The sequence below is a fragment of the Pholcus phalangioides genome, unplaced genomic scaffold (genome assembly GCF_987345545.1).
Source record: "Pholcus phalangioides strain wild (caught in Gottingen) unplaced genomic scaffold, Ppha-v1.0 ptg000019l_1, whole genome shotgun sequence".
In the NCBI taxonomy this organism is placed as follows: Eukaryota; Metazoa; Arthropoda; class Arachnida; order Araneae; family Pholcidae; genus Pholcus; species Pholcus phalangioides.
In genome coordinates, this window is record NW_028301612.1 from 6,875,248 (window position 1) to 6,899,980 (window position 24,733).

The 24,733-nt window shown below is 32.0% G+C and overlaps 1 protein-coding gene across 1 annotated transcript in view; it reads right to left on the reverse strand.

Annotated features, from left to right (window-relative positions):
- Window positions 1–792: 792 nt before the first annotated feature.
- Window positions 793–24,733, reverse strand: part of LOC149071173 (putative NADPH-dependent quinone oxidoreductase VAT1L) — a 28,403-nt gene continuing 4,462 nt past the window's right edge. Inside the window, exons 2-10 of the mRNA XM_089248255.1 lie at window positions 22,305–22,434; window positions 15,933–16,148; window positions 11,447–11,589; window positions 9,720–9,823; window positions 7,328–7,383; window positions 7,048–7,242; window positions 6,057–6,146; window positions 5,433–5,613; window positions 793–2,068 (exon numbers count right to left, since the gene is read on the reverse strand). Coding sequence (XP_089104381.1) covers window positions 2,058–2,068; window positions 5,433–5,613; window positions 6,057–6,146; window positions 7,048–7,242; window positions 7,328–7,383; window positions 9,720–9,823; window positions 11,447–11,589; window positions 15,933–16,148; window positions 22,305–22,434 — 1,126 coding nt within the window. The 3' untranslated portion in view covers window positions 793–2,057. The remainder of the gene's footprint in view (window positions 2,069–5,432; window positions 5,614–6,056; window positions 6,147–7,047; window positions 7,243–7,327; window positions 7,384–9,719; window positions 9,824–11,446; window positions 11,590–15,932; window positions 16,149–22,304; window positions 22,435–24,733) is intronic.

A 24,733-nucleotide genomic window follows, 5' to 3' on the forward strand; every position in this document is an offset into this window, starting at 1 on the left:
TTTGGCTTCAGTCACAATTCATTCCTATTGTTACTGTGATTTAAGTGATAATTGGTGATTATGCATAACCACCGGAGTGTCTCAATAGATATATTAAATTTCACTACATTTATCACTTACCGGCAATTATACACAATGGAAAAATTTCATTAAACCCAGTTTTTATCTCTATTACATGGTACGTTCACTATTTTTTTGTAATAAAAATTAAAATTGTGACAAACATTCTCTCTCAAAACAGTCTTGTAATGTTGGCTTTCTTAACACATATCAGCAAACAAAACCAATATTGCCCTTCGAATCCACCATCCTGAATAAGAATTATATATGTTGTTACAATTTATTACATTTGCCAGTGAGCTTGGCATTGAACATAATCTTAATCGATTAAACTAATTTTTGGTCAGAATTTTAGTGCCCAATTTTATTGTCTGCTAACATGGAGTGAAATACATTAAAGCCATATTCCATGGGACCAGGAATCTGAACGTGTCCGTTAACAGGAGGTTCCACTGTACATGAAAAATCAGAACACGAGACGCACCTTAATATTAACTGAATTCAGACATCATTCCTCTTGTAAAATTTCATGACAATTTTTTGTTTCATCCTAAATTACTAATAAAGCATTATTTCCTAACATTTTATAAATAACAAATTCAACAGACAATACTCCAAACACGTATGAACCCTACATTAAAAAACCCAAGCAAAAAAGTTAAAAATAGATAAGTAAATCTTCAGTGTTTAAATATCGACCACTAAACTAAAAAATAAATCCATTCTACCAGATTAGAGTGTAATACTTTTATTGACTTTTACAAAATGATACAACATATGGAGGAGAAGGGTATACAGCCATGAAAAACATGACAGGGGTGTTTGCAGCAATATAAAACAAAATTGGAGAAAAATCAAAATTTCACATTCCAACAGAGCAGATTCAACGTAAGTATTTCCAATTGCCATTTTTTTTAAGGGCAACATTTAAAAATGACACCCAAGACTTCTAAAAAGTCATTTTCTGATCATTTCATGATAGATTTCTTAATAGGTTAGACATCATATGTCTATGTTGAAGTCTTAAAAGCACTATCCCTTAAAATATAAATTTCAAATAGTTAAAGATTTCGTCCACAAGAGAATAGATACTCTAAAACAAATCTTAAAAAAAATTACCATCTAATAAATCAATTACAACCTCACACTGAAAAAAATGGAATGTTTTACATATAAAAGCCATAGCAAACATCCCCGGCATGTTCAAATAAGTAATTGTTAAAAATGCCAGCACAGTGAAGAATTAAGAAAACGGCAGAAACTGCACAAAAAAAATAGGCGAATATACACATAACAGTGCTGCATTAAGATATAGACATTAGCGAGAGATGGTGAATCTAATATTCAGAATGAGGTAGAGTTAAAAAAAAAGTTGAGCAAAAAGTAGAAAAAATGATAAAAGGAACTTCAAAAAATATCACAAGCCGAAAAAAAAACTGACTACAATTAGTTCGTGTAATCTGCTCGTACGGAAAAAAAATTATAAAAGTTTAAAAAATATATAAAGTGTACAAGTCATCATGGTATACAATATTGTTCATATATTTTTCCACAAATACTGTCAAAAAAGTAAAATTATAAATTCATTTATTACTTCAGTCTACTGGCACGTTTTTTTAAACCTCATAAAAAAATATCCAAGCTAATTTAGAAAAAAATTCAGTAAAAAAGTGTGGCAAAAAGATATGCAAAATATATGGTTATTAAATGTAAAGAATAGCAAAAATATTTAGTTATGTAAACATTCACAAGCTTTAAAAAAGACTAATTTGAATTTTTTGGAAAACTGGTTTCAAGTCGAACTAAAGTGTCAAAAAAGAAAAACTAAGCTTGTAATAAAAAAAAAAACAGTTCATAAAAAAAGCATGAAGTTGAACATTCTTGCTGGAAGTTCATTTTTCGTTTTAGCAAAAATCTTAACACAAAAACTGCCACAATACTGAGTGCCGAGATCTCTTTAAGCAACATCAAGTCACAGCAAACTTCCAACTTTGTAGTTAGCTTGCATCTGAAAAATGAAGCAGTAAACCAAATTAAAAAACTTATTCAGTGAAAATACAGTGAGTTAAATCAATATGAAGATTGAAATGTGGAATATTTTTTACAGTAACCCCAGTGCACTTAAATACACCAGAAAAGTAATACAAAAATGAAAGGAAATAGTCTGAAGAGAAAAACACTGCATACACAGCCAGGTTGAAATACCAGGTTCCGATGGTATTCTGTTCCATATTATTGCCACACAACATCTATATCTATGGGAAAAACAATCTCTTGGCATTATTTGAAAGTGATGCCTCTGTAGGTTAACTCATCTGTCTATGATCTCTAAGAAAGTTTCTACCGATGGTAGATAAACCATTTGGTGGATTAGTTTGCAACACATCTTCAGATCTGTAGCGATTCTATGCTATTCCAGTAAGTGCAAACTCAGAAATTAAAGCCTTGCGTAATAAGACCAGCTGCTCATGCCAGCTAATCGTTTGGTAAAAGACCTCTGGCTTTTCAAGAAGCTTTATGTTCTTAATTTTGCAACGGTCTCATACTTGCGAACTAGAGTCCGGTAAACGTATACATAGAAAGCATAGTACAATGTATGCATATCACTTACAGAGTATGCTGTATATAACATGCACGACATTGTTTTGCAAACTATGCCATGGCAACGATCAGTAAAATCCAGGATGTGGCTAATTGCAATACCTAAATCCCTGCATGTATTTAATTGCTGTAATGTTTCATTACCTAGTTGATAATATTCAGGATGGGTACGACTGCCTAAATGCACTTATCTGCTTTTTGATGTTGAAATATAAGGCATGCAATACATTAAATTTAAAACTACCCACAGAAATAAATTTTATGAATGTTAAAAACAAATTAAGCTCGTTGACCAAAGTCAGGGGCGTCGGAAGTGTTTCGAACCTGTGGGTGCTCGTCTTGAGTTCCATATAGGAAATTTCGATTTCTGAATCAATTCTGTGGGTGCTCGGACCTGTTTTACAAATTTTCGTGGGTGCTCGAGCACCCACAGCACCCCCGGCTCCGACGCCACTGACCAAAGTTCTATATTTGAGGCAGTGATTCTAAATATAATGTAGCCCCAAGTTCAAGATATCTGAACCAACTCCTCGGACAAGAAATTTAATACTTTAAGGAAAATTTAGGAAAAAGTTTATCCACTTCTCTTGCATATTCTTTGATTTAATTACATGGGGGAAGGGGGAGGTTGAGTTAATATTCGTTAGTCCCTGCCAACTTTTCAGACGAAAATTTTACTTTTGATGAAATGTTGATACACAAGAAAATGAGAAGGTATGAGAATTCCAGCACTATTTCCCCATTGTGAAAGAACCTAGCTAGTCTCATTACACACCATTTATGTGAAAGAATCTAGCATGTGGTGTTGAGCATGCTGATCTCAATTGCTAGGGTTTTAAAGTTTTTATTACTAGTCACTAAAAGTATAACAGTCATCTCACCTTATGAGATTAATTAGTTCTGCAAAATAGTCATGCAAGACGAAATAATATAAAGTGAATTGAATTTAACATGGGAAAGAGATAGGGGGGGAATTGTTTTCTTCAGGATTTAAAAAAAAAAAAAAAAATTTAACCCACAACAGCTAAGGAAAAATGAATTATTCAAACTTGTGAATTTAAAACAATATGAATACATTCATATAGTTCATTGGTGTTTTCACCACTTCCGATTGATTCCAGTACGTGTGGATGATATTTTCTTTCATGAAGAGCCTGGTGCGATAGGCTGAACTCTAAAAATACTGTTTGTCAGTCAAATGTTTAATCTCCTTATAAAACTTTAAAAGGAAGGTTACTGAAGGTGATAAAGTTTTTTTAAACCTTTAGTAGTTTAACTTTAATCCTGGAAATAGGTTTGTAAACTCTGGAAGTGTACTTGTACATAGTTTTAGGGTGTGAACATAATGTCCATATTTCAGATTCCAGAAACCCACGTCACAGATTTGGTTGAAAACCCAAATTTCAACTTTTCATATATTAACCAAATCGGAGATGACGCGAGTTTCCAGAATCTGAAATATAGACACTATGTGCACACCCGTAAACATCAGGGCTTTAGAAGAGTCAGGTAATTAAAAATTAAATTTGACATATGTATGGAACTTTAAATCTGAAGACTGCACAGACTTCAGAATTATATCAACATGTCTGATAACATGGAAAGGTCTCAAATCCTGGAAAAGTTAAAAACACATTATTTTAGATTAGTGTTTCTCTAAAGTGGGCAATATTCTATCACCCACAAGGGGGCAATGGTTCAGGGGAGCGATAGAAGCCACAGATTTAACATAGGATCCTATGGGCTCGCTTAAGTTGGGGGCGATGAGGGGAAAACTGATGAAGGGGGTGACTGAACAAGTTTAAAAAACCTGTTTTAGACCAATTCTTTTCGGGGAGAAAAATACTTTGTGCCCATGAAATTTCACTGGCACTATTTGTTGGACATGGCAAATCAACATCTCTAGGACAGGCATCCATCAACCCATTTTCCTGAAACATCCAAGAATGTGATATGTCCGATTTCATTTTAAAGCTATCCAATGACTAATTATATGTCACATTCAAGGATTGTGTTGGTTGAATATCATACATCATTGGAATACTTGTTTTTCCAGACGAATGAAGACAATGTTGGAGCATTGCAGAAGTTTGAACAAAGTTAAAAACTTGTTTGGGCTTATCTGTCACTTGAACATAAAACAATATTGTATTTGATTTTTGTATGAAGCATGACAATGTAAAATTGCAACAATATTTAACATGCAGCAAAGGAATAAAAATTATTCAAGATCTATTTCAATATACAGTAAAACCTGTATGACTATTTTCTTTGCTCCCGGAATGGAATTATTCAATAGGAAATAACATACTCAAACGCTACAATCTGTCCATAACTTCTGTCTCTACAGTATTGTTAGGAAAGTTACTATAATCACATCTTCAAGATACCAGGACATTCCTGAACTATTTCAATACAGTTGAAAATATTTTAATTTTAAAAATTGTACATTAGAATATTAATAGTTTTAGATTTCACATATGACCATTTATTCTGAATAAAAATTACTGGTTCATAAAAAGTTTTGTCCAGCAGAGGAGTGGTTATGGGAGCTGGCCTCTGACTACAGGTCTGGGTTTTAATCCCGGTTTGGACGTGGATGTCTACTAACATTAAATTCTCAGGACAGATCTCTTGGGCATACACGATCACATTATTAAAGAAATTGAACTTTCAAGTTTAGCTTGTAGAAATGATCAAATAAAGGATTACAAGAAATGACTTAAAATCAAACTATTTTCTTAGCTAGAAACCAATTTAAAAGTACTCACCAGCAGGTGCATCGTCATCTTTTTTAGCATCACCATCAGCCTTTTCGATTTCCTTATCCTTTTCTTTTTCCTTGTCTTCATTCTCTTTGTCCTTCTCCTTATTCTCTTTATCTTTCTTGTTTTCTTTTTCCTTGCTTTCCTTATCTTTCACTTTCTTGCTTTCGCTCCTTTGTCTTTCCGGCTGAAAAATAAATTAAAAATTTTATTGAGTACATCTAAACTAATACTACAGAGTTATTCCAGCAAACAGACTTGACAAAAATACAAACTCCTTTCAAAAATGAAAAAGCCAGATTTAAATTCTGAACAGAAAAGCTAAATATTCTTCGATAATATTTTAACAGTTAATATTTGAGTTATAATGAGTATAACTCGTCAGTTTCTGTACAGATTTTTTTCTGTATGGAAGTCTGACCTTATTTATAAATACCACACAGTAAATGCTTTTAACTAATGTGGGTTAGATTTCATAGTAACAAAATCTCAGGAAATGACTAACCCAAAACATCTGTTAATGTTTTATTTCAAAAAAGATTTTCTTATGTAAATTTAAAAGAACCAATACTATCGATAAAAACTGCAAAATAAAAAGTTGGACAAAACTATCAATGTTAAAACACTTACCACTGGTTTTGGCTTTGGTTCCATGGCAGGATCCAGCATGATTTTCCCTACATTTTTCCTATCATGAAGCTTCTGCATTGCCTCTGGAATCTAAGTGAAGAAAAATTAAGTTTTCAGAAATAAAAATTGATTTGTACAGTTGAATGGATTTAAATCAAAATATTTTCATTTGTTAAAAAAAAGAAAAATTGCTATAATACACAGGGACTTTAAACACTGATAAGAATATAAATGTAATTGAACCCTCAATATGCAATAAGATTTACTAGCCAGATCAATTAGAGCTACATACAGCAATTTTTAAAAAAGAAATATTCAATTACAGGAATTTTAAGGGTTGATTTCTAAACCAATAAAGATCAGGATAAAAACTGATATACAACATGGGGATTAAAGTCTTAATTAACTATCAAGTCTCTGAATATAACATCTGCTTATGGCAGTGTTTCCCAACCTTTTGAAGTTCGAGGCACCCTTGGGATTAAAAACTTGGGGCACCCTTCCTCGAATAGTTTACTTTAAAAATCACAGTAAAAATACATCAATAGTTTTGTTTGATTAATCATGTGAAAATTGTAATGAGACCTAAAATAAAGATCTCAAGTGGACCATAATATTTTTATGTAACTTCATAATATCTCGCGACACCCCATTGAGTGCCGGGACACCGGTTGGGAATCACAGGTCTATGGATTCAAGTAATAATTAGACTTGCATTCTGAGACAAGTCTCTCCCTTCCTTTACTAGTTGCATCTCAAAATACTCATCTATAGGAATAAGCAAAAAAAAAAAAATAACCTACTGTACTAACTGGGATACCTTGTATTTTATTATAAGCCCTAGCTTTATTTACTCAATTGAAGTGGTAATTTTTCGAGAAAAAGGTATCTATTTAAAGCTATAAAAATACAATCTAATATAATCTACAGTCATACCGCTCAATAGTTTTGGAACTGATTAAATTTAATGCTTGAGTGAAACATTACTTACATCTTCCAAAGCGAACGTTGAATCAATAACTGGTTTAATATGACCATCCTGCCATAGTTTCAGAACCTTTTCCACAACATCCCTCACATATTCGTGACCATTTTGCTTATACAACAAATGCCTCAAATGGAATCCAGATACAGACCGGTTTTCATCAAAAAGCTTCATTGGACTTTTCTTGGCTACTTGCCACCACTGCAAAAGCAGAAAAAAGAATTTACTTTTGCAGAATTGAAAAATGCTAATATCAAGTATGAAATATTGATTTTTCAAAACTTACCGTTTTGGCAGCACTGAAAATACTCTTAGTCTCTCCAGTAATTATGTTAGCAGAGCCTGGGAATTAAAAACAAGACCTTGAGATTAGATTGTAACAGTTGAATATTCAAGTAATCCAGTAATTCAAAAAGTAAAAACACATTTTAGAAGTTAGAAGTTTAAAAATTCATAAACCAAAACAATCAGTCACACCTGTATATAAAGGGGACTAATTCAATAAATTAGTTGATTTAAATTCTTTTGAAATTCAGATAGAAATACAGAATAAATATAAAGATTGCACACGCACGTTTTTTGAAAAATATTCAATCAGCTATTCAAATTGTAAAATAGTTTTCCAAGACAATTGAAGTAAAAAAACCAAGACAATTTGTTAAACTAACTTGAATATTCAATTTTATCATATAGCCGTTATTACGAATCATATGCTGAATTATCAAGAATCAACACGATTTTTGATAATTCAGCACTCATTATTTGGCAATATCGCTAAACAACGAGTATTAAATCGCCAAAGTTTTTAAATTAGCAATCGGCGGACATGCTCTTTCTACTCCCAGAATGAAATTTTTCACAAAACATCAGGATTTGATGCACAGGATCGACTACAGTAATTTCTACTGCTTCCAGTGGAGACTTTTTGAAAACTGACTTGCATTTGCGCTTTAAAGCTGAAAGACCATTGCAAACCATCTTCAGTTGCACGATCACGGATAATATCGGTGTTTTGGGATGGAAAGCCAGATGCAGGGACCGATAGTTTAAATAAGACGATAGTTCAAATACAGTGGAATAAAACTTCTCAGAAAGAATCATTTCGCGGCAAGCAGGACGAAAATATTTTTGGCGTCCTTTCCGAAATTCCGGGTATACTGAAGCAAAATTCACTATTTGACGAAAAAAAAACGAAATTACACTATTGGAACAGGATGGCGCAAGATGTTAATTTTGACGCAGTGCGGCACAATTGGCACAGAGTTCTTACCCATGTTAGGTTTCACCAATACAAATCAGACAGCTCCTATATTCTGGTGCGAAATACGGAAATACGTGACAGTTAAAAATAGTGGTACACCAGTTGTGGACCATCGAGAACAAGAAAAAAATCATTCCAGTTAAAAATTTCTTAAAAATATTAATGAATCAAATGATCGCATCAAAATTATTTGCTTTAAATTTATGCAGAAGAGCTAAGGTTTTCTGAAATGAAAAATAGAGAATTTATAGACTAATTTATTAACAAACATGTAATGCGTCCAACTTGATTATATTTGTTTTAAATTTGTGACATTTTAATTTCTCAATGTTGATGGGTATATTTGCAACTTTTCATTGCTAATATACTTTCCTTGTATAAATGTAATATAATCTTAATATATATTCCTTGTTAAGCTTTTCTTGCTAGCAAGGCTTTGGATTGAATGAGTTTTAAAAAATTGATTCACAGATACTTACGAATGAGAGAGCAGACATACCAACTTTTAAAATACAGAAATCCGGAGATTCTCCGGAGGGGGACAATTTTAACAAATCCGGAGAGTGGGAGGTAGGATGAAAAATCCAGAGCCTCCCGCCTAAATCGGGAGAGTTGGCAGGTTTTTTAAGAGGGAAATCGCTTTCAAAAAAAGATTTAAATTTCACCAATAATCCTTGGAAAATTAGTTTAAGTGCTAATCCCATTTAAAAATTAATAAAAATTTCAATCAACACTAAAGTAATTAGTTTAATCAAAGTTAAATTATAAACATGTCTCATTATGTATAAGAACATAATTCAATTTAAATAAATGGCCATATTTAAAGATATTTGAATCGATAATTTGATCCAATTTTTCAGAATGGAAAAACCAGTTGATTCAATGAAAACTAACGATGATTTTAGTTTTAAATCGAAGGTCTTAGAAAACAAGATCGAAATTTGTCTCCACTGTAAAAAAACCATTTTTCTTATATTCAAGAAACATCAGCTTCCAGCCCCTCCCATACCAATACCATTTGAGAGTAGTTTAGAGGGGAAAAAGTGAAAAATCAAAATTTTAAAACCATTGACTAACCTAAAAATAGATGTGGAAAAAGTCCCAAGTTAAGAAATTCCAGAACATAACAAGCATGCTCAGGATATTAAATAGCTTCAAGCAAGTAACCTTCATCTCTATTTCTATATTTGTTTACACACAAATCCCTTTAATGGATAGATGTATTTGCATAAAATAATTGATATAAAAAGATATTCAGTAACCAATATTATACACTTGTTACGATTGACATTTGAAAATACTAGATTAAAATTTGATTAATCACTAATAAATCTAAAATTTTTGATTAACTAGTTAATCAAAATTGACCCCCCACAAACCCCACTTATATTCAAGGACAAGAAAAACTTTCACCAACCATAAAGAATATAGCGACCCATGGGTTTGAGCAAACTATAACCCTTGTTAGCATCGTCACCACCAAGACAATCTAGGACTATATCAACACCTTCAGGAGCCAACCTGAAACAAATTTATCTCCATTAGAATAAAATATTTAAATAAAAGAGCTAAAATATTTGTTAGATACAGATTATAAAAAAAAGATAAAAATACCACGATTTATATAAAAAAGGTTAAAGATGATTAAACTAATGTTATTTAAAATACATGAAAGAAAAACTACGCTCAGATGGCAAAATGACACGACAGTTTCCCAAAAATAAAGTTGTTTGCATTAGAGTCTTAGTCAAAATTTTAAGTGGCAAAATTTAATCTTTCATTGTTTCCTCGCATAAAGCTAGCTGAAAAGAAACTCACATTTTGACAATAGTTTCTCAGAAGTTTACCATTGTCAAATTTTAAAAAAGTGACTTGTAACATTTTGCCATCCGAGCACAGAATCGTTATCCATAAATTTCTGTAAATTTTTTTTTCAGCAATTATATTTAAAACTGAACTATTCTCAAAGACAACCCAACATTTTATTAAAAAGACACTTGCAAAAAATATACCAGAAATTAAATAAAAAAGATACTTTGTTCTGAGGTCAATTTTAACAATCTCAGAATACTAAAATTCAAAACCACATGGTAACAGCCATACCGCTTAATCATAGATGCACCTTATACACACATTCCACTACGGAATTTCTAATGAATTAGTACATTCTACAATTAGAATAAACGTTCTGAATGTATGGCCCACACATAAGGTATGTTGTCAGAATTCTTATTTAGTGTTCTTGCTTATATTTTAAAGCCCTACCGTAGGCTGCAGAGATAGAATGATATACAAGGGTATGATGTTCGCCCCTTGCCTTGATTTTTCCTTCATGCATACATATAAAGGTACATCACAAATCAAGGAATTTTACAACTTATCAAGCTATCTAAAAATGATAGGACTAGCTTAAGCTTTAAGACTGATTTCTGTGGTCAGATGGCAAAATGTCAAGTGACTTTCCCTAAAAAATTAAGTTTGTATTCTGGAGTATCGTTTGTCAAACTTATAGAAAGTGATAAAATTTCGTCTCTTTCGGTTTACGAGGAACCAACAGAGGCAAATTACAGCAAGTCAAAAGGCCACAGTAACACATTTTTTACAAAATATTGTAAAGAAATTTTTCCTTTCGAAATTTTGAAAAAGTGACTAGTTACATTTTGCCATTTGAACAGATTTTATTCAAGAGGAAAGTGATGCCTTTCCCTTTACTGAAAAAGTCAATATTTTAAATGGCGTTTTCCCTCTTAAAATTTACTTCCACCAAAAACAATTACTGCCAAAGAGAATTGTCAGTAAATATACACATACAAAACTAAAATCAGAATAAAACAATTCTCTACCATATGGGAAATTCTAATCAATACAAGTTTTAGTCTCATGTCAACCTGATATTTATTTAAGGCCAGCATTACACTATAGAAGTTCATTTATAAAACTTGAAAATTTCAACCAATAGACAGATCAGCTAAGTTTGCTCGAATGTAACCTGATGTGATTATTGTTTTAGTTTTTCAAGTTTTATAAAAGAAATTTTATCAAACATTTATAGTGTAATACCGGCCTAATACAGATATGAAGATAACAAAACACATGAAATTAGACACCTAGATTTTCAAAATTAAAATATGATAAAAATCATACTTTCTAACTTCCTGTACATAATCCACACCATGCTCTATCAGATGAGTAAAAGATTCTTTGATGGTTTCAACCTTGTGTTTTGAAGCAGTGCCAATAAGTGTGACATCAGGAATGGATTTGCATAGTTGAGAAACAGCTTGTCCCTGAAAAATTTGATATTATTCCTTAACACGTTCAATGACTGATGCAAATTTAATCGGCTAGCAATATCATACAGACCAATAAATTTGAATGTACCAATTAAATATGTTGTACAAGCTATTCAAGCTTGCAATAAACTTATTTCTGCAACTCTTATATAGTTAACAGAATTAATGTAATCAATTTGACAAAAAAAGCCATTGTAACAGTGAAACTGTCCAGCTTATGAAATGAAAGTGTTACATTACATCTTCCTTAAATTTTACCAGGTGTACAAGTATGAAATGCGGATTTCAGAAAACAGATGGTGCACCAATGCAGTTTGTGCTATAAAGATTTGACACTGCGCCATTTTGTTGTGTCATCAACAAGTGTCAGATGTGTAAAAGTGATAAATTAAAAAAGTGTGTGCATAGTGTTGTATTGTTGTGTTCAATATATCTAAAGTTACTGAACAAAGAGCATTCGCGGACAGCATCATTTTTTTTGTTTTCATTTGAAGAAAACTGCTGCTGAATCATACCGATTACTTCGAGAAGCTTATGGTGAGCATGCTCCATCGCAAGATACGTGTGAATGATGGTTTCGGTGTTTCAAAAGTGACGACTTGTGTTGCAGACAAGGAATATGGAAAACTGCCAAAAAAAAAAAGATGTGGAATTGGAAGCATTGTTGGACGAAGATGATACTACACAGACACAACTCGCAGAGCAATTGGGCGTTGGTCAACAAGCTGTCATGGGGCATTGCGATTGGAAACAATGTGAAATGGTCAATGTGCAATGCTCCATCACATACGGCAAAAGCGGTTTGCGGCACGTTGGAAGCACTCAGCTGGAAGTTCTACCCTATGCGGCTTACTCACCAAACTTGGCTCTTTCCGATTACCACTTGTTTGCATTGATGGGTCACTTTCTGAGCAGCGCTTTGGTTCGTACGAAGATGTGAAAAAATAGCTCAATGAATGGTTCGCAGCAAAAGGAAGATTTTTACTGGCTTGGTATTCACAAATTTCAGGAAAGATGGGGGAAATGTATAACAAGCAATGGAACATACTTTAAATAAAGCACTTTTTATCATTCTTCCGAATTTAACGCGTTTTTTTGAAAAAAAAATCCGCATTTCATACTTGTACACCTGGTATTAGCCTGAACTGTTCCAATATTGAAAATAAATGGCAGAAGAGAAATCTGTCCTCTAATAACAACTGAAAACCTTTTTTCTTGAAACATTACACCCAGGCTTGACAAATAAATCTAAGTGCAGAAAAGAATCAAACTTGTAAAAACATACAAGCACGATTTTACAACTTTTCCAGGATACGCCAGATGACATGAATGAATGAACGAAAGCCAGGAGCTCTGACAACCATCTTCTATTAATTAATGGCATAAATTCCAAGAATTTTACACAGCTGGCACCTTTTGAGAATAGATCTCTGAAAATCTAATACAATACCAACCCCTGGTGTAACTTCTGTACTTCTTCCCTGGACAGAATCATAGGAATCTCTTGGAAATAAGAGATCATATTAATTTAAAAAATACAGTTCTTTTATAACAAACGCCAAGAGACCAGAGGAATCAAATTTCGAGGAGAATTTCGTTAAAACAAAATTTTGTTATAAAGGAATTATATTTTACCTCTCATTGTTCCTATGTAAACTTATTTGGGGGATTAGAAAAGTGTTCGCTATAACAGTATTCGTTAAAACAGGATTCAACTGTATAGGGATTTTTTTATTAATAGTAAAATTAGGATTCTTCCTTTTTGCAAAAACATGACATTGTGCAAGCCATTTGCGATTAGTACCAATCAGTAGTTTAGATTACCAGTCTAAAATCATTTCAAAAAACACCTTACCCTTGGGTTTAAAACAGTACATAAAATGATTTAACAGGATATATGGTCATAGCATATAAAGGCCACTTATTTTAAACATCAAGAGGTGGAAGACACTGGCTATTTGGCAAATTGTTTTTACTACCGAAAATGAACTTAGTTATTTGACACAATAGCAACGATATATATTATGCTTGCAACATTTCAGGGGATTAGAACGGAACAGACTTTTCCACGTAAATTCTTTAGAAATAATTTTCTGAATGTATGGATATTTTTTTTACAATTATGATTGAAATATGTCAAGATATAGAATAATTCAAGTCAAGATGTATAATTGGCAACAGCCAATAGAAATCTTATTTTTAGTTCAACAAACTACCTCTATAACTTACTTTACCAAACTTTTTATTCCATTGCCCCTCCTATTTTAGAAATTTCTCTAATCGCCCCCACTCAAGCGAACCCACAGGATCCTATGTTAAACAAGCTTTTATCACCCACCGGGGGCGATATTGTCCACTTAGGGAAACATTCAAACCGAGCACAACTCAGGTCTATCGCCATCTATAGGCGACTAACTAGTGAATGTGTAGGTAATGTAACTACCTAATAGTCTGGATGCGTATTTAGTGCCATTTGTTTTTTCAGTGCTGCTATCCATATTTCAGAAGTGAAGTGAGTGATGTGTTATGATTGAATTACATTTGTGCTGTGTGATGAGACTTTAAAAAAGGGAGATCAGCTCGTATTTGCATCTTGAAGTTAGGAACCAAAGAAAACCAACTTCAGTCAACCATCAACTGTGATGACAGTGGGGTTCGAACCTGGGACCTAGTGACGCGAGTCCACCACTATGACCACCACAGACGCACTTAGAGAAACACTGCTCCATAATATTGAAAATTTTTACACCACAAGAATTAAACAGATATTTGACTCATTGTAAGTTGATTTACAGTCATTTCACTATACACATTATAAAGAAAAAAATTGATGCAAAATCTATAAAATGAAAAAATGGATTTAGGGAATAAAAATATAAATATGAATTTAAATTCATAAGACATGACAAAGAAAAATACTTAAAGTATTTTTATACAAGTTTGAAAAGTAAACCTTCCTAAATTTATTCCTAAATTTAAACTATTCAATATAAAAATTCAGCCAGATAACAATGACAATTCTTTGATTGATGACAGACACCAACATGGAGACTTCTCCCTACAGAAACAAGTCCCCCTCCCCCAAAGGCATCAATTACCAGACTTGAAAAATCTAGTTTGTCATGTGACAAACTACTTTGCCGACACATGAAGAAAACTACATATAAATAACAGTGGAAAAAAGATTGCAGAGGGCAACCATACAAGCTATTTGTCTGGGGCATGCCTATTTTTCTCCAGTTTTGTTCAATCAACTTTTTAAATAATTTCCAGCATTTTCAATAAAGCCTCTTGAATCTTTATTCACTGAAATTAAGGATTTAAAATTGCTATCTTATAAATTATGTTAGGATAATTTAACTGAATATTTGGCACCAAGGCAAATATGGTTATAAGAGAAAAGTGCCATTGTGTTAGTAAATTTGCTTTAGTTCTCGTATATTAGTAATTTTAAAACTTCCTGTAAAATACATTTTAATCTGATTTACAATAGCACTTCATTGGGAGAGATTTTTTATAAAAAAAAACCACTAATGTTAATTTGTAACCAACATATTACGAAATTAACTAAATTAACAACTCCCCAATACTTGAAATGTTAATTTCTCGCATTTCTCTGGGGGAAACTTGATCAACCTAGAATTGCAAGGACTGAAGGATTTTCTTTTAGAGTTTAATTTATACGAAACCACAATTTGAGGATTTTGATAGACCTAGTATCTGTTAGTTAATGAGATGGTCGTTTCTCGCAATAAATATAAGTACTCTTACAAACATTCATGTGTAAGGAAGTATAAGACCAACCACTGCATTATAGAGAAAAAATTATCTGGAAAACATAGAACAATTAAAACTACAAAAAGTTTTATTCACTTTGATTCCAAATAGCCTATAACAAGGGTGCTCCAACTTTTTCCAGCTGCAGCACCCCCTTTCAATGTTTATCCACAAGCTCTGCCAGTTCCCCAGAGCTGTTTAACAAAGAATCTTTTCAAAAAACCTTTGTCAGAGTCCCCACCAGGATTTAAGCTAGATAAAAAAAATTTCTTTAGCAAAAAATTAAAAATTGGATAAAAAATCTTCAGCAAAATCTTAAAATGCCAATGATTGATAGATGTCTACCCGTTTCATACCTTCTGTATGTATTTTTACAAAAGTGGCTACTACTTTTGTATTACAAGATTTTCTTCCGCATTTGGCAAAATATAACCATAGCTTCAGCTTTGGTCACTGCTTTATGGTGTCCCCAACAAAGGTTAGAGGCACACCAGCACAGTTTGAAAACCCCAGGCCTATAAACATTTTAAATAAAATTATAATACAATAAAAATTCTTACCACACTTCCTCCAGCAGAGTGTATGAGAACAGTTTGTCCTTGTCTGATGCATCCGGTATCGTAAACAAGGCTATAAGCTACCACAAAATTCATGAGCATCCCTGCAGCATCTTGGAAAGACATCTCAGTGGGAATTTTGTAGACAAATTTCGTTGGTACAGATACCAATTCAGCAAATGCTTTGAATTCTGTTAAAGCAGCTACTCTGTCCCCAACCTAAAATTAAAATATTTTTAACATTTGTCAAAGAAAATTTTTAGGTGCCAATTTTTTTTAATTGCCATGACAACCAGACATCTCATTTCTCAGGCCATTAGTTTTTTTTATTTGTAATATTTATTAGACAATTCTATTTTAACTCATTACAATAGCAAAATTAAAAAATTAAGCCCAAAAAGAAAAATCCTGTTTTAAAAAAGGAAAAACCAAAAAAAAAAAAAAAATGTATGGGAAATACCACTGGGGGACAAATTTTCTTCCATTGACAATGGTGTTTGTTTTGAATGCAACTTTTCTCCAGGTAAAGCAGATAACAGATTGGCTCCTTGTTTTTGTAAAACTAGACTTCTGAGAGAAAAGTTGAGATATTTTCAAAGACCAGTTGGGATAGTAAACCAATTGGCGAAATTTACAGAATTTATGTGAAGTCATTTTTTGTTTGTAAAAGGATTATTGTAAACCCCCTTCCCCGGTTTATGGACAATGTCCGTAATTCTTATTTTCAAAAGAGAATTAAATAGCCTAGATTTGACTGCATATAGTAAAAAAAAAAAATAATGAAAAAAAAAAGGATTACAGATAACAAGAAATTTAGATTAGCAGATGACATTGGCGCAGACCCAAAAATCATTTATGTTAATGGATGCAAGGTACCAGGTGGTTCATTTATAGGAAGGTCTAGGGTAAAAAGACAAAACTCTAACGTGAAAAATTATTGAATATCTAGTTTTTCACAAAGATAGTGATGTTTCAAGTAAGGATGAGCCTTAGATAAAAATATATCCATAGATCCCGGCAAAAGGTAGAAACAGACTTCCTGATGTTCTAGTTAGACTAAGCCGAGATCAATCGGATTTACTAAACAGATAAACGGTGATATTTTATTAACATAAAACAATTAAAATTGTGTTAATTTAGAATCTAAATTTATGCAATTAAAATTACAATAAATGTTTCAATTTGAAAAATATTTGTCATCCACCAATGATTAATTTTAAAGGATGGGGAAAAACTGGGAATACAACTGGCTTTATCGATGTAAATTCAAGCTGATGATTTCCTCCAGCTAATTAAAAATTTATTTATTAGCAAAACATCCAGACCGGAAGGCATTTATCCCAGGATCCTTAGGGAATACCCTAATGAGCCTTTATTGCTAATTGCACAGATCTATAGCAGCAGTGTGGGTAAGGATGTCCTACAGGTTTTACATAAACACGTTCCCAATCCAGTCTTTAAAAATATTAGGAAAACACCACACAAAAAACAATCAGTAAATTTTTTAATGGGAAAATTCCAATATAATTTTTTTTAAATTCGTAAAAAATCTAAGTATATCATACTAAGATATTCGACTGAACCAAATATTTGATAAAAAGGCAAAATCAGGGTTCATACTCATTTTCGTAAAAAAATTTCCTTGACTTTGCCAGTCAAATTTTCAAAAAATTCCAGGTTTTTTTAAAAATCAAAAAATTAGTATAAATTAATAGAAATTTAGAAAAAATTAATTATATTATAAAATTATTTATATTAATTATAAAATCAATAATTTTAATTACAATATCATAATGACATCATAATCGTAGATTTTTTTACATGCATTTATGCTTTTCAAAATACACCTGATGGAGAAGAAAAATGGAACACAATTAAGAAATGAAAGATTTTCCTTTTCGGCAATTTCAATGCCCACAAGATTTAAGCCTTTACAGTTGTTTCCTTTGTGACATAATTAGTCAAAGATGTAGTTGGTTTCACTGCATCAAAATTCTTTACAGTTGGCTTGCACTCGCGTAAGCGCTAGAATCGAGAAGCTACGCAATCAGGGATTGTTCACTGAACTCTGATTTCACGTGCTTGGCATAGTTCTGGATAACTTATCTGTCCATGTTGCGAGTTTTACCGCAAAGCTGCCACCATGCTTTATACGGGTCATTTTTGACTGCTTCGACCCAATCAGACAAGTTTTCTTACAACATATTGTTTTCAAATAAAAATACCTACGTGGAAAATCAAAACATACCCGTGCATCATCTGTCCCCTTTCCTAACTGAAGTCAACTTATGAAATTATCGCAACTGAGCTTTGTACCCATGGCTTTCTACGATGCGTAGTTATGATGTTTCTGGGAGAAGCACTAGAAAAGTTACGATAAAGTCGTAGCAATACGCTTTTCCAAGCAGACTTACGAAATCCTCGTTCTTCCTTGGCAGTATTTAAGGTTTTTTACGCTATATTGCAATATTTATCAATATTTACGATGTTATCGGAATTCCCTTTTTCATCCAGACGGATTTTTTCATTATTTTTGATCAACCTTTTCCCGATCAGACGACAATCGTGACAATTTTACAGGTCGTTGTCTGAAATTTCCAGGGTTTGAAATAAAAATGGGCTATTTTCCCTGACTTTTTTTTAAGTAAAAATTTTTTCCCCTGACCCGTACGAACCCTGCAGAATACTGAATAGCAGCAGAATAGTCACATCTCTGGAAAAAAAAAACAAGTATAGTGAAACTGATGCAATGTCCTCTATATATATGTTCTATAGAATTCTGGTGCTATAACAAGTTTGGTATCATATTGAATCCTAGTTTAATGCATGTAAAACCTAGACAGATTTTTTCAGTGAAATCTTCTGGCGCTAAATAAGTTTAACACAACATTAAGAGACAGGGGTGCTATAACAAGATTTGACATACCAGAAAATTGACTTGACATTTTAAGGCAGACAGTACTTTAAATTAAAAAATATTTCTCCAATTAATAAAACAGGCATTCCAGTTATAAAAATTGATTGTTAAGACAGATTTGTCAATAAATTACCAATAGATATAACCAGGGTTGGGTGTTTGGACGGCCGAAACTGGTTTTGGACAGGACACGCGGGATAAACTGTCCAAAAGTGTCTGAAACTGTCCAAAACCTCCAAGTTTTAAAATGTTATGTGGAAACCTTTTGGATTGTTTTTTTCATGATACTAACATATAAAAAATACTAGCAGAAAATAAAACTAAATCAAAAATATTTCAAAAAAGGTGGGTCATTTGTTTTTTCCTTAAGTAAATTTCAAATTGATGGTTTTAAGTTAGAAATCTGATAAATTAATATCACATATATAACTGTTTAAATATAAACACTTTTCAGTTTTTTAGTTTGTCATAAATGTTATTTCTACTCCACATCTTATTTTTCATGTATGATTATGAAGCAGGTACTGTATTTAGTACAGTGATTGTCTAAAACCCTGCCGAATCTCTCCACTTTTTTTTAAAAAATATATTATATTGAAGGTACCAAATACGCATAATCACAGTTATAATCATTGCATTGTGAAACTCAATATATTTTTTTATTAGATAGCAATATAATGTGAAAATATATCAATGGTGTAATGTTTATTTGATGTAAATTGTTCTGTTTTGACTTTTCAAACTTTTTTTTTTAATTTTAAATATAGATCTATTTTACATTATAATTAGTTTTTAAAAATTTAGAAAGGAAAATATATCTGAAGAAATTGAGGCCATTATGTAGCACCTACTCATGACTAACAAAAAAATTTCACAAACACTGATTACGCCTATATGATAAAAGACCCAAAGTTTTTGTTAAATTTAAATTGCTGCAGTTATGAGGCTGGGAGCTAATATTTTACCAAATAAATTCAAGCTATATTTACAATTCTATCATTCAATACTATCAATAGAATTGTAATTGTATGAATTGTACAATTGTATCATTTAATACGAAAAACACTGGAAGAAGACTTATCAAAAGACTGTCTTTAACACATTGTTTATTTTCATGTCGCCCAAGTTATGCATCAATTAAAAGAATATTTTAAAATTTTGTTATCTTAGAAATCATTTTGGCACAGATAGGGCAGCTAAATTAGTAATGTGTCATATCGAATGCTAAAAGGTGCAGCTGCGAGCAATTATTAATACTAGATTATTACTTAAGTTTAATTTTATTCTGTAGCCGTATCTATTGCTTTTTTCTGATTTCCATGCAACAACTTTTTATCCCATTCTTGTATCTTTCATGTTTTCATAAATCTAATATCTAACCTCAAGACAGTTCAGTTTTAATTTTTTGATAACCTGATATCAGTAATAACCCTTTGCACATACTGTTTTGAATTTCAAAATTTTATATTTAATATAATAAAATTACAATATAATTTATATAATATAAAGTTTATTTGATTATAGAAGTTACCTCTTTATCGAATTGCAAAGTTTTCACTTAGTTATAAATATGAGGTTTTGGACAGTACGATTTTATATTTTACCGTACTATCCAAAATCTTGCCAACTCTGGTAAATATTGTTTATGCCTATTCATGCCTTAAAAATACAGAAGACAACTGAATGTTATTGGGTAGCATCAGAATCATCAAACTTAGAATAGGCCTATGTATCCAACTGCTTTATAATGCAAACTGTTGTTTCACTTATTTGCACCATAATTTTGAATGATGAATGCTAGTTACTGTCCAAGACCCATGAATAATAAATTCAAAATTATTTTTTTCAACCAGCAGAAGTTAATGACTATTGTACTTATTGAACCCTCAAACTAAACAAATGAAAAACTAATAAATCAGATAGTCCACATACACCCCGTCCCCAAATAACCTTTAAAGCGATAATGATTCTGCCAAAGTAGAAATTGTATTTGTAATATTTGGCAATATATCAAGGATTCCCTGCTCCATTAAAATCAATTACATAAATTTTGTTGATAGAATTTGATAAAAAGTAAGACAAACCCGAGCAAGTAGGCCATTTTACTGAAAAGTAAGGAGAGTGGGAACCCTGAAAATAGATATTTGTTACACACCTCTAGCCAGCTTAATTTCTGACCTCGCAGCAAAAAAATCATGGCTCTTAATTAATATTCTTGTACTGAAATAGGTACTCTACTACCTCTAATATTTGGTCTAATTTTTTAAAACACCCTGTATTGTTTTCAAATAAAAAAAAACATTCAGAAAGTGACAAAAAAATTTATAAAATGAAAAATAATTTCTCATGTTTCCAACCTTTTTGCACATACTGTTTTGAATTTTAAAATTTTATTACATTTAATGTAATTAATATAATTTATATAATAAAGTTTGATTATAGAAGTTACCTCTTTATCAAATTGCAAAAGTTTTTCACTTATAGTTATAAATAAGAGGTTTTAGACAGTTTTGGACAAGAGGGTTTTTACCGTAATGTCCAAAACCTTGCCAACCCTGGATGTAACTTTTGAAAATGATTCTTCCCCCCCTCCCGAATTTAATAAATGTTTAAGCTCTGCTTATTTCTTTCGTGGAAAAAAATACATGCTCCAATCAGTTTTTAATAGACGATAGAAAAGAATTGAAAATGTGTCTTATCAGTAACTAACACGTAGATTTAATTACAAATGAAATTGATAGAAATTAAAAAATCCAGATTTCATAGCTGCCACAAAATGTTTCATCTAGAGCAGCAGTTCTCGATCTGCTTTGACTCTGAGCCCTTACAAGTAAAAATATTCTATGGCAAAGCCCCGTAGGCCAATTTTTAAATTATTCAAAAGTAGCGATTTATTTTTACTATTTAAAAAACATAAACGTTGGTTTTAAATTTTACTGTTTTTTTTATTTTCCTCGAGCTTCTACAGAGCACCGGTTAAGAACCGCTGATCTAGAGAATTTTATTCTAGAGTGCCTCATGCTTTGACAAAAAATTACAAAAGCAATTGCTTCTATAAAATTTGACAGGAAAAAGCAAGAAAAAATTCCAATTAACTGTTATTGTCAAAATGACTACAGATGTTCGTATAAATTAAATAAATAAATATTTTGGGTAATTTTCACGACATTGACACAAGTACATTTGTATTTTTGCTTATTGCACAGTAGGCCTATTTGGGACGTGTAGCCTTTGGCGCCATCTTTACGAACAGAAATTATATTTATGGTATCAAGGAAAAAACCATTACAGATTACTTGAGTATCAACCTCTACAGATTCTTTGGTTTCATTAAACATTTTATTGTTCATTGACCTATGCCACAGCACTAGAATTTTTCAATATAGCCCTTGATACAATTATGTTCTATTTCTCACCAGTACAAGTAAATTAAAATATACAGATTTTTTAACACTTACCTGATAATCTGGTACATTCTCTCCAATAGCTTCTATTTCTCCAGCGCATTCGAATCCAAGAATAATCGGAGTCTTTGGCAAGCTGTCAATAGCTCCCTGCCTCACCATGACATCCAAGAAATTTAATCCGCTGAAAAATTATATATTAAGAATATATAATTATATATAAACTTTACTATAAAAACAAACTATAATCAAGTGCCAAATTACAAACCCTAATATAATTCTGAATAAAGAAACTTCACTCTAATGTATTAAAAATAATTGTCTAGTTTGACTGAAACAAACAGTCAGAAATTTAGACCAACATCCTTTGACTGCATTGAAAACAATAAAATGGTTTTAAAGAGACTAATTTTAAAAGCCAGTCTCTATAATATCCAAAGTTACCCCCCCCCCCAACCATAGAGATGCTGGAATACAAATTACTAAACTTCCAAAACAAAATGTTTATTATTCTGCAACGAGTCCTTGGCGATTGAAAATGTTCTATGTTAAAAATTCAGAATATATGTTTTCTACAGTTTCCCTATTTGTTAAAATTCAAGACTGATCTACTGCAAAACATTGTTCCGTGACGTGCAGAAATAAATCAGATATCTGGGATTTTAAGAAAAGATTTTATTCACACGTCCCGCCAGTTTTAAGAGAAAAGTACAAGACGAAAAAATACTTTATTAATTTCTCCTATATCGACCATATTAAGTCATGACCTTAAAAAATATTTTGCTGCTCTTTCCCACAAACATGAGACATTCCACATCACTGACACCCTATATCAGACAGTGTATTTACCACGCAAATTCATTTAGTTCTCACAAAATTAAATTTTTCAAAAAAGCACACGTCTAATCTCAGGATTAGAATTTAATTTTTTGGAATTGCTGGGAATAGAAGAAATTAAAATGGGTAAGCAGGAAGGGCACCAAAAACCGGTTCTTCACAGGTAAAGATTTTGTTTCAAACAGCCCATCACGATAGTCAGCAGACCTACAACACAAATATACATTAAATTACGAATTCCCACATTAGTAACTTGGAGGATGGATGACACCAGGGCCGTCTCAAGAGACTTAAGCTCCAAGCCAAGTAATTTTTCTAAGGCACTACCTGGCAAGTTCTTGAAAATTATAACCGGATCTTATTTTTTAGGCCTTTTCTCTCGAGGGACTCAGGCTACACCAGGGAGCCTATGCATTAAGACTGCACTGGTGGATAAACAAATATGCTGCTAGGTTTCTCCCAACAGATATGGCATAGCTTTTATATTCAGGTACGAAATATATGGTGGCTAAATAAAGATAAACAGTTGTGGACCATCAGGAGAAAAAAATCCTTCCAGCTAGACATTACTCAAAAGACTTAGAAAATTTAAAACAAATTTGTATAATATACATGTTAATTTTTCAAGGGATTGACGGATCATTAACTTTTCTCTATCATTAGCATATTTAACAACGAATACAATTTAAATGCGATTCAATTTTTAGAAATCAATTATTTGTTTAATTCACAGAGTAATGTAAATGTAAGGTAAATGTAAATGATAGGGAAAGGAACCCTCTTTCAATTCTGTCACTCAAAAGACCCAGATTTTACCAATAACCTGGGTCCCAGATAAATTAGAGTGAAATGCGATCTCTGGACATTCATGTTACTTCCCAAAACAATGCAAGTTACATTTAAAGCTGCTTATAATAACACGTGTATTTCACATCCAATACAGTTTAGCAAGTGTAACTGAAGATTCAATTGAAAAATATTAGAGCATACCATAAAGTTATTTTCCTTACCTTACACTAAAAATAAATGGAGTTTCTATGCCTTCACATATAATAAACTGACAAGCATCTTATTTTTCTCATGTTTAATTTTAAACATGATTATTTGTGTAGAAAACAGAATTCATTAAATTGACATTTAACACTGCGCCAGACTGGCACTGCTTCAGTTTTACCAGTGTTCTTGGATAACTGACAATTGCCGAGAACAAATGCAAATTCCACTATTCGGGAAATATGAAAGTAAATGACAGTCTACACAGACAATGTTCAAAAGCCCGAGTGCTAAAATCCCAGCCACTCGTCTGGCAAAATATATTAGAGATTCATGTCCAATGTTTCATGTCAAATTCATTTATTTTAGAATATTCATTTAGGTTAGCTACATTTTCACCATGTCCAACCAAAGCTCATACACTTGTTTAACTCTAGGGGAAAAATATAATTGCTTCACGAATGGAGACTGAAAAGAATAGTCACATTGAATCATCTCGCACAGGAGATGAAAATAAATCCAAGAAAAAATTCCCAGCTCCAGCTTTTACAGAAGCTATGGACACATGTTAGAAAAAATATTGCTTGGATGCTCAAAAATTACAACTTCAGGAGTAAAAAAAATTGAAAAAATGATTTTATTATAACAGAATC